The sequence below is a fragment of the Spea bombifrons genome, chromosome 3 (genome assembly GCF_027358695.1).
Source record: "Spea bombifrons isolate aSpeBom1 chromosome 3, aSpeBom1.2.pri, whole genome shotgun sequence".
Lineage (NCBI taxonomy): Eukaryota > Metazoa > Chordata > Amphibia > Anura > Pelobatidae > Spea > Spea bombifrons.
The window spans coordinates 37,463,514-37,474,864 of record NC_071089.1 but is presented as its reverse complement, the minus strand read 5'-3'; the positions used below and the strand labels follow the sequence as shown (position 1 = coordinate 37,474,864).

Below are 11,351 nucleotides of genomic sequence, written 5' to 3'. Positions count from 1 at the left end.
GACAGAGCAATGAAGAAAGGGCAGGCAGCTGGGTAGGGTGGGGCTGTTGCAGGGGGCAGGTCGGACACACATGGGGAAAAAGAAACAAAGGATACACATCCAGGCAGGAAGTGCACCGGCGTATTTGGGGACACAGGTTAAAGGCTACAGTAGGTGGCTGCATGTGACACACAAAGTTAAACTCATTCATTACCAACTCAAGTCACTATCTAGGCTACAAGAGGATAGTTATGTCAGCCGAAGGTGAGGAGCAGAGCGCCGCCCATGACAGCAAATGTATTTTCTGCAGAATCGCCAACTACCCGGACAGCGACGCTGAGCTGCTGCATTCTGACGTGAGTGCCAAAGAGATGAAAAATGAATAAAGCGCGGGACGTGTTAATAGCTTAATTAGCTATTAAGTGCATGGAGCATCCAGTAGAAACAGTCTAGGGGTTGCCATGACAACTGCTCAACAAGTCTATGTTATAAATATAAAATGTATGTATAGAATTTCCATATTATGATTTCTAAGATGTCTTTAATCACTGCTGGTCAGTGAAGAAAATGGAGGTGACCATGCACTTTCCTAAGGCATCAGTGGACCAAATGGTCTCCCTGCTTTTCTGGGGCTGTATTCTTCCTGTGGGGATATGCAACTTTCCCCCTCCCCTAACAAAAATGGTTATCATACCACCCACTTGTCTTCATGGGGAGATAGCAGTCAAAAGACCAACACACATCTCCCGCCAAAAAGCCAAGTCCTCTATGCAGGGGCGTACTTAAGAGTATTTGGAATCTGGGCGGATGCTCTGTTTGCCCCCCACACTCCCACTTTAAAATGTAAAAACATCCACACTCTCACTCACACACTCCCTTACTTATGCTCTCACACTTTCACTCACATTCCCATCCTCTCTTTCTCACTGCCTGCTATCTTTTCCACCGACTCCACCCGCCTACCTGTCTCATTGCCCAGCAGCTCCGGTTCTTCTCTTACATCATCTTCTGTCTTCTTTCTAAGTCCCCTTTTCCCCGGTATCAGTTCCATTGACCAGGCCTCACGGAGCTCTTCCTCAGAAGAGCGGAGCCTCCTCATACACAATCTCTCCCGCCATTTTGTGGATGTACTCTGGGAGGCCTTGGTCAATGGAGCTGAAAAGAAGCAGTCGGTTGAAAAGATAGGGAGGCATTGAGAAACAGGGTGGGAATGTGAGAGAGCATGAGTAGAAGAGGAGCTCTTTCTTATATATGAAGAATGCTTAATAACGTACTTTCATATACATTCTCTTTAGCAGGGCTGTTAGAAACACTAACCTTTCCTCTTTGAAGTGGGTCTGTGGTCTACAAATATATGGATGGCCTTATTCCTATATGTAGTGGCATTTATTACCTGTACATTGGAACGTGAACTCTTTAGCAAAGCACGTAGAAAGACGAAAAGCTACACTTCCTGTAATGCCCGCTGTCAAGATGCCATGGACTGTGTGTGGCTTTGTCTACTCCCACACTGATCTCTGGTGTGCCAAGCGGTATTTAGTGTGTGTGTTTATATATTAATATATATAAATATAAGTATATTATTACGACTTCATTCTTCCTGTGTATTTTTTTTAAACACAGTTCACATATATGGCTTGACAGCAGCTATTGATTGGGTAATATGACCATGATAGTGCTTCATGAGGAAGTTATTTAATGGAGTACATCAATGATTGCCTTCATACTGTAATTCTTTCTGCAGGACAGCTTGGTCTGTTTCAAAGACATAAGACCCGGAGCCCCTCATCACTATCTGGTGGTACCCAAAACACATGTTGGAAACTGCAAGACTCTTTCAAAAGATCATGTGCAACTAGGTATGACCAGACTTTCAATATGACACTATACTAAGGAATGGCAAAGATATCTATGCAGTGCGCACAAATTCAATTAAAATACATTAAATTTAATTTAAAATGAATTAAATTAATTTTATAATATAAGGGTTGTCCTATTCCTACGCACTGTTGGGGATACATTTTATTTTTGAACCCTATTTAGTATATTAACATATATGTACGGTGCTGTGAAAAAGTATTTTCCCCTTTCCCAGTCTCTTCTATTTTTGCTTATTTGTCACATTTAAATGTTTCAAATTATCAAACTAATTTTAATATAAGAGAAAGACAATATAAATAATCATTTCGTTTATTGAAGGTAACTAGCTAATGAAAACCTATATTGCTCATGTGAAAAATTGCCCCCTTTACCCTGGGTGTCAGCAACTGCAATCAAAGGCTTGCGTGCCTTGGATCATTGTCCTGCCATTGTGTTGGTTTTGGTCAGCAGTGGTTATCCCTTCCAACTCTCCCATGGATGCCAGTTTTGCATAGTCTCTTTCTTATTGTGGAATCGTGAACAGTCCTTAACAGAGCCAAGTGAGACCTTTACATGGTGCGCCTTTGGAGGAATTTTGGTAGGCCCGCCACTCCTAGTAAGGTTCACCACTGTTAAACATTTTCTCCATTTGTAGATAATGGCTCCCATTGTGGTCGGCTGGACTTCCTTTCAATCCCTTTCCATATTGCTTTATCTCAATAACTATGTTTGCCATCTCTTGTTAAATGTATTTAGATCGCTATTTAAGTGATGCTTAGATTCATAAGGGCTGGCAATAATCCCAGCCTCGTATGTCTAGTGAAATTGGACCCAATTAACAATTTACAAAGGCCAGGTAGGGTTGGATAGTGCATTTTAGGTTTACTCGGGTTATCTAATATTGAAATTAGTTTGCTGGCCTGAAGCACTTTAGTGTGAGAAATGTGCAAAAATAGAAGAAATTGGTAAAGGGCGAATACATATACAACAATGTAAAAAAGTGATACTGATATATGTATATCACTTACTGTTCGCTAAACTGAATGACAGAGATGTGTATTTATTTACCAACCTTGGAGTTCGAGGTGAGTTGAACATTTCAAGTCCATGACTTCGCTATGTCCCAAACCCAGTGATCTTGTCTCGCTAGAACCAAGTCTGGGTTGACCCTGCATAATGCGTAGTTATGGGAAAAAGTAATCTTCTTTAAGTATTTATTCAGATCCATCTAAGCCCTTTCCAGAAAGCTCACATGGTTTGACCTGTCATAATGCGGAATTATGTCATAGAGCTGAAATATTCGACTCTCAGTTTAATACCTGCAAACATTGATTAAATAACCAAACATATCTTCCTTTACTTAAGACAAGGCTTGTATACATACACTCTGCTTAGTGACTGTCCTTTGAATTCTGCTGTGAGGTCTTTTTTCTGTGCTTCTGTGGGATTTGTATTTCTAGCTATATTTAAAATACAAGACAGTTTGTAGGCAAAAGTACTTTCTGTTTTCCAGTGACGAACATGGTTGAGGTTGGCAAGAGTGTGCTACAGAAAAACAATGTGACGGATCTGGAAGATACCCGGTAATAAGAAACTAAACGTAATATTGATGGTGTCCGTAGTTCATACTGTAGCAAAGCATTTGTAATTCTACAATCACAAAGAAGATTTTGTATAAAGAGCATTTCCAGTGCTGCATAATTTGTTGGCGCTTAATAAATACAAGGTAGCAATAATAGTAAACAATTGACTGATCAGCAGGAGTGCATGTGTTGCTACTGTAATTAAGCCACATTTACCATTTTTTATAGAACTGCTCTTTATACACCCCTCCCTATCGTGTTTCTTGAGGTCATTGCAGGTTGTGCAGATGTTTCTTTCACTTAGCTATGAAATCCTTGTAGTGTCCTTGTCCATTTCCTATTATGAAATATGTATTCATTTACTTCTGCACACAGGTTCGGTTTCCATTGGCCTCCTTTCTGCTCCATAGGCCATTTACATCTCCATGTTTTGGCCCCAGCCAGCCAATTGGGATTTCTCTCTAGAATGATATACAGGATCAATTCCTACTGGTTTATCACGGTAAGTGCTCTAGAAAATGGTTCAATGCAATGGTGAATATAGAAGGAAGTTATCATCTGGGTATATTTCATTCTATGACAACTTTAAAGCAGAGTAGAGAATAACCCCACTGTTATGATTTATTGATACTATGTTGATGCCTACATTGGTTTTCTGTGTTTTTCCACACACGTTCACCAAAGTTAAGCATGGTTGCAATCGGTAGCCTGTAGCCCTTCACTATTCATGCAGGGTCATGTAACATTTACATATTATGTGCTGGGATAAGCACAACCATGTTTCATGGGGGACTTTTTTGAAAACCAACTGGATCAGTGGATGACACCATCAAATTTAAAACAATGCTTACTTGCTTCTCTTGTTTGTAAGTCTATTAATTAACCATGTGTTTATATAATAATCACTCTATCCCCTTTAAAAGGGTCCAAACCAAAATAATAATGCTGTAAAGATATAAATTTTGCAAATAATGATTCCATTATGTAAAAATGTGTGAAAACTCCAAAAAAGTTGATATGCCTGTGAGTAATTAAAAATAGAAAACAGTAATGAAATGTAACTTTTTGTCACCATCTCAGAACCTGAAATAAATTAGTAAACTAGGGCTGCAACTAACGATTATTTTAATAATCGATTAGTTGGCCGATTATTTTTTCGATTAATCGGATAAAAAAAATGAATGTAAATTTTTCATTTATTTAAAATAATTTACTAAACAAATGATGTTAAATACAAACAGCAGAATAAAAAAACTTTGATAATACATTTCTTGTCTTTATTTCCCAACCAGCCCCCCAATATATGCACATTTGAGCCCAGGCTTGCTACGCTGCCTCCCAGACATGCCATGCTGCCCCCCCACATATGCCACGCTGCCTCCCACAGCACTCCACGCTGCCTCCCACATATACCACACCACGCTGCCTCCCACATCTGCCACTCCACGCTGCCTCCCACATATGCCACTCCACGCTGCCTCCCACATATGCCACTCCACGCTGCCTCCCACATCTCCCACCCACGCTGCCTCCCACATCTGCCACTCCACTGTACCCCCCACATGCCACTGTGCCTGATACGCCTTATATCCCCTGAAACACCACTCCATCCTCCCCAGACATGCCACCCTGCCCTCCCCACATATGCCACGCCATGCTGCCTCCCACATCTGCCACTCCACAATGCCTCCCACATATGCCACGCTGCCTCCCACATCTGCCACTCTACGCTGCCTTCCACATCTGCCACTGTGCCTGATACGCCTTATATCCCCTGATACCCCACTCCATCCTCCCCAGACATGCCACCCTGCCTCCCAGACATGCCACTTCTCTACCCCCAGATATGCCACTCTACCCCAGATATGCCTTATACACCCTGATACACCACTCCGTCCTCCCCAGACATGCCACACTGCCCTCCCCACATATGCCTTATATACTGTATATGCCTTATACCCCCAGGTATGTCACTTCACTGCCCCCAGGATTTAGATTCCCCTAAATTACCCTAAACTCCCCATTAACCATAACTGCCCCTAAATTAACCCTTAACACCCCCTTAACCACAGCATCCCCTAAATTAACCCTAAAGACCCCATCAACCACAGCATCCCCTAAATTAACCCTAAACACACCATTAACCACAACTGCCTCAAATTAACATCAAACACCCCATTAATCACAGCTGCTCCTAAATTAACCCTAAACACCCTATTAACATAACTGCCCCTAAATTAACCCTAAACACCCAATTAACCATAACTGCCCCTAAATTAACCCTAAACACCCCACTAACCATAACTGCCCCTAAATTAACCCCCACCTCCCCTAACTTTCAGTAGCCCAAATATATATATATATATATATATATATTACATACATATATACACATTATATATATATATATATATATATATATATACACACATACACATTATATATATATATACATATATATATATATATATATATACATATACTTACAGTTAGATGAGTGTCACAGCCATGTGGTTCTGGCCTGGAGAAGGAAGGGGCGGGGCCAGTTGTCACAGTGATTACAGGGAGGGGGAGTAAGTAGGAGTTGCTGCTGTGAGACGGTGAGTCAGACTAAACGGATTATATAATGAGGGGGATTTTTCAGAGCGTTTGCTCTGAAAAAACCCTCATTTTATAATCGATAATAATCGATTCAACTAATCGATAATGAAATTCGTTGCCAACGAATTTCATTATCGATTATTATCGATTTTATCGATTAGTTGTTGCAGCCCTATAGTAAACCATTTAAAGAAACTTAGCAATATATTCAATAGACAAGCAATATATTAAACCCTTTAGGGCAGGCATGTCCAAAGTTCGGCCCAAGGGCCAATTGCGGCCCGCGTTCCGGACTGATAAGGCCCCACAGATAAGTTGCCCAAATATAGATCTGTTTTTTTGATATTAAAGGCAGAGTGATTTAACACCTGTTTAGATTTGTCATCCAAGCCACAAAATGAAAAGTATGCCGTTATCAATAAACTTTGCATAAAATAGTTAATTTGCATTTAATTTTAATGGTTCAAAGAATGTCAGGCAAAATGGTCGGCCCTCGCACGTGTTCACTTCATCAAATCTGGCACTCTTCGAAAAAAGTTTGGACATGCCTACTTTAGAGTCTTCATCAAGGCCTTTCAAGCACAAGTTTGCCACATTTGTACAGACACCTTAACTCACATGTACACTAACACTAATACAAACAGACACACTAATACACTATCACTCTAGCCCGGCCACCCGTTCACTCCAAAAAAGTGTTGTAATATATGTAAGGGTAACCAGATATTGCGTTTAACTGGGAATGACTCAATACACTCTGCATAGCAGGCAATTTTAATACCATCCTAGACTATACCATTTCCAAAATTCATTCCAAATAGGGGAGAACTTTTACAAAATTACAGCACTTTGTGATTTTACCATATTGTGTTTATAAACAACCCTTTCCAGCTGGAGCTAGTTTGCACACTATGTTAACTTGCTATTCTTTAGTGAAAACAACAAGCCTAATCTTGTTTTTAAGTTACCTAGGTTTTTGTTTTTAAGACATACAGTTGTTTTATTTGTGAATTTGTTCTAGAATCATTCTTGAGGGACATAACAGGTAATGCCTGGTTTCTGTATATGATCATGAGGACAGACATAGACATTAAAGAACCATGTCCGTGATAGGGGGTTGTCATGATGCTCTTTTAGTCAGCTGACCTCAGCCATGTCTTAACAGTTTGATTTTCTTGAGAATACTTAATCTTTTATGTACCCCCCAAGAAAAAAACTAAACCCAAATATCTTATCCAAACTTATAAGAGGATGATGAAGAGCTATATAACATAACACCAATCAGCCAGAACATTAAGACCACTGACAGGTGAAGTGAATATCACTGATAATATTATCATGGCACCTGTCAGTGGGTGGGATATATTAGGCAGCAAGTGAACATTTCATCCTCAAAGTTGTGTTGGAAGCAGGAAAAATGGGCAAGCGTAAGGGTCTAAGCGATTCTGACAAGGGCCAGATTGTGATGGCTAGATGACTGCCATCTCCAGAGCATCTCCAAAAGTGGTCCAAGAAAGAAAAAGCGTAGAACCGGCGACAGGGTCATGGGCGGCCAAGGCTGTATGATGCGCATGGGGAGCGAAGGCTGGCCTGTGTGGTCAAATGCAACAGATGGGCTACTGTAGCTCACATTGCTGAAAAGCGTAATGCTGGTTCTTATAGAAAGGTGTCAGAACACACAGTGCATTGCAGTTTTTTTTCGTATGGGGCTGTGTAGCAGCAGTCAGGGTGCCCATGCAGACCCCTGTCCAATGCTGAAAGCGCCTACAGTGGGCATAAGAACTGGACCACGGAGCAATGGAAGAAGGTGGTCTGGTCTGATGATGTGGATGGCCGGGCGCTGCTAATGTCCTGGTGCTAGATACCACAGCACATCTTTAGAGGTCTACTGGAGTCCATGCCTCGACGGGTCAGGGCTGTTTTGGTGGCAAAAGAGGGACCTACACAAAATTAGGCAGGTGGTCATAATGTTATGTAGGGCTGCAACTAACGATTATTTTCATAATCGATTAGTTGGCAGATAATTTTTTCGATTAATCGGATAAATCAAATGAATGTAAAGTTTTCATTTATTTAAAATAATTTAATAAACAAATAATGTTAAATACAAACAGCAGAATAAAAAAAACTTTGATAAAATGCATTTCTTGTCTTCCCAACCAGCCCCCCCCCATTTATGCACATTTGAGCTTGCCATGCTGCCTCCCAGACATGCCACTCCACTCTACCCCCACATATGCCACGGTGGCCCCTGATACACCACTCCATCCTCCCCAGACATGCCACACTGCCTTATATACCCTATATGCCTTATACCCCCAAATATGTCACTCCGTACTCCCCGGATATGCCTTATACCCCCACAGATATCTCATAGTCCCCTCATAGAGTCACAGACCCGTTCGCATCACACTGACACCATACATATAAAATAAATACAGGGTTAATCTTCACTGCCCCCAGGATTTAGAGTCCCCCAGTTTGCCCCCCTTTACCTCTAACTGCACCTTAAAGTAACCTTATTAAATTAATTAAATTTACCCTCAGTCCTCAGCATTAAATTAATCCTGAAGAGAAGACCCCCATTAACCACAACTGCCCCTAAATTAACCCATTAACTATAACTGCCCCTAAATTAACCCTAAACACTCCATTAACCACAACTGCCCCTAAATTAACCCCCACCTTCCCTAACTTTCAGCAGCCCAAATATTAATTTTATACTTACAGTTAGATGAGTGTCACAGCCATGTGGTTCTGGGAGAAGGAAGGGGCGGGGCCAGTTGTCACAGTGATTACAGGGAGGGACTGGTAAGTAGGAGCTGCTGCTGTGAGTCACTGAAACAGATTATATAATTATTATATTATATTGCTCTGAAAAAAAAACCCTCATTTTTATAATCGATAAAAATCTATTCAACTAATCGATAATGAAATTCGTTGGCAACGATGTTCATTATCGATTATTATCTATTTTATCGATTAGTTGTTGCAGCCCTAATGTTATGGCTGATCAGTGTAGCTGAGTAGAGTATAGGAAAGGAAGGGAGGATTCCTGGATGAAGCTATGTCACATTACCAGACTAATAAATGTTACTGATTTAAAAATACAATGAGGAATCTGCAATGCGTACTTATATAATATGCATTTCTTTTTTTTCCCTTTTTGTTCTTTTTTATAAGGAATGATTAATAATGGATCAAATGGGGAATAACAATCTTAGATCATCCCAGTCTTAGACTGTATGCTAGGTAATTCAAACTAGATAATTAGAGGCTTAGATGTAATCCAAGAAAGTTTTAGTTTACTGAGTGGTAAACAAGTGGAAGAGCCTCCCAAGAGCCATAGTAAGGATTAATACAGTGAGGGAATTTAAATGTGCATGGGATAGGCATATGGCTTTCATGAATCCAACGCAAGTCCAAAGACTTATAAAGGTTGGAGTCTTAACATAAAATGTTGTTTATGTTACAGGCTGATCAGCTGATTGAACGTCTTCAAGCAAACACAGATGCTAAGTGAACTGCTGCCTTTAGCTGTTATGATCTTGTCTCCTTGCAGATAAATGAGACAGACATGTTAGGTGGTAAAAGGGATAAAAGCCCCCATTATGTTATGAATGAATGCAGTTTATCATTTGATTGGAATCTAGGTTTTAGGCTGATAAAAGTAAGTGAAAGGCATGCTACTTATATATATATACTCTATATACGTATAGCACAGTGGTTAGGAAGTTTACCCTACAAAGATACATCTTAAAAACCCATCAATAGAAGGCTATAATCTTTTTTGCCAGCAAAAAAATGTTTGGCAGGTGAAACGGCCTTTGAACAAGCGGATGCCACATCGGATACCACCTTAATGAGGTTGTCCACCACGTTATGGAGATAAACATAGTTGAGATACACACTACGGTACTCCAGCCATGGGTATTTTAAAATTGTTGACATTGAATTATGGGTGTTGGTGCTAAGAAAAGTGCAGTACAACTGTCTGACGATTGGATATTGCATACAGAAAATATTAAAGAGCACCAGTACTTGAAATGTCATCAAAAATGCCTCACAAACATTCATATTTGTTATTCCTGGTGCTCTGTATAGATGTATGTGTTTGTGACAACCAAAAAGTAAAGACACAGAGGGTGAATATTGGATCTACTACCAAATTTTTTTTTATACTTTTTGGAGCACTGCCATAAACAATTTTTACAATACGAGATAAATACCTTTTTTTACATTCTATTTCTCTGATTTTGTTAATAGTATTATTTATAACGATTGTTTGCACTTGGCTCACCACAATGTATGGTGATGTTATATATTTGTTTTATTTATCAAAATGATTTTAACTAAGAAATGTCCACTCACCGTTGAATGCCACAAGCACAGCTGATTTTCATGGATATGGCCGTATTGACCCAATAGAAGATTTAATCTTTAGTTGAGGCTTGAGGGATCTCATAGGTCTGTTTCTCAGATGTAGCTCTGAGAAAGAGATTTCTGGGGTCTAGAAAACGTATGTGACTTTCCATCTTTCCCTGCATTGGTTCAATGAAATGCATACAGCTCAGTGTTTGAATGCGTTTATTAATTTGATACCAAAAACTCTGGCAGTATTATGACCCTTAAAACTAGGATGGAGACCCTTGAAAGCTATGAAAAATGTGACCTGAGATCCACTAGTGCACATGTTCCTCGCCATCTATTCATGGTGGAATGATTACTATGAAAAGAAATGTGAAATTACTGCTATTAACTTGGAAATTCCTTTTTACCTCATTGTAACATATCTGTCATATAATTAAACAGTAATTTATTGACACCGAATGTGTAGTTTCTGTTTAATTTGTCTTCAAGTAAAAAGGTAGTTTGGGTCTGTTTTCTCTTACTTTTATATTGTTTCAGGGGTCTTTCCATTTGAGTTACATTATTATGGTGAGACCTTTAGACACCTACTACATCTATGCATTAATAAGCCAGGCATAAAAACAATCTCTATATATACAGGTATAACAAGTATTATCAATGTTTTTCCTTCCTAATGTTGGATATCATCCTACCTTTACTGAAAGGCAAACATTTGCATTAAAAGTCCCTACTATTAATACTAATTAGAATTAAAAAATAATTCTAATATTAATGTGTCCAGAATGTGTGCAGAAGAGTTTAATCGGGTTATAAGTAATGTAATCATTGATTACAGCTCCAAGGTAAGCGTTACAGCCATGTAAGGATTGGACAAGTCTCACTAAGACTTAGTGGTGGGCTAAGCAATATGGCCATATAGTGGACCAGATATTTTACTGCGTGATGTTTCCAGCACCT

The 11,351-nt window shown here is 39.7% G+C and overlaps 1 protein-coding gene across 1 annotated transcript; it reads left to right on the top strand.

The window, feature by feature from the left end:
- Positions 1–37: 37 nt before the first annotated feature.
- Positions 38–9,685, top strand: HINT3 (histidine triad nucleotide binding protein 3). Its single transcript, XM_053459422.1, has 5 exons — positions 38–335; positions 1,724–1,838; positions 3,353–3,422; positions 3,798–3,924; positions 9,499–9,685. The coding sequence occupies exons 1-5, from the start codon at positions 231–233 to the stop codon at positions 9,544–9,546; spliced, it is 465 nt and encodes a 154-aa protein (XP_053315397.1). The 5' UTR covers positions 38–230; the 3' UTR covers positions 9,547–9,685.
- The last annotated feature ends 1,666 nt before the right edge of the window (positions 9,686–11,351 follow it).

What these genes read in the sequence shown, in the direction of transcription:
- HINT3 (XM_053459422.1), top strand. Translation starts at nt 231, where the DNA reads ATGTCAGCCGAAGGTGAGGAGCAGAGCGCCGCCCATGACAGCAAATGT. An exon ending in CTGAGCTGCTGCATTCTGAC is followed by an intron (nt 336 to 1,723) that starts GTGAGTGCCAAA and finishes TTCTTTCTGCAG; the next exon opens with GACAGCTTGGTCTGTTTCAA. An exon ending in AAAAGATCATGTGCAACTAG is followed by an intron (nt 1,839 to 3,352) that starts GTATGACCAGAC and finishes TCTGTTTTCCAG; the next exon opens with TGACGAACATGGTTGAGGTT.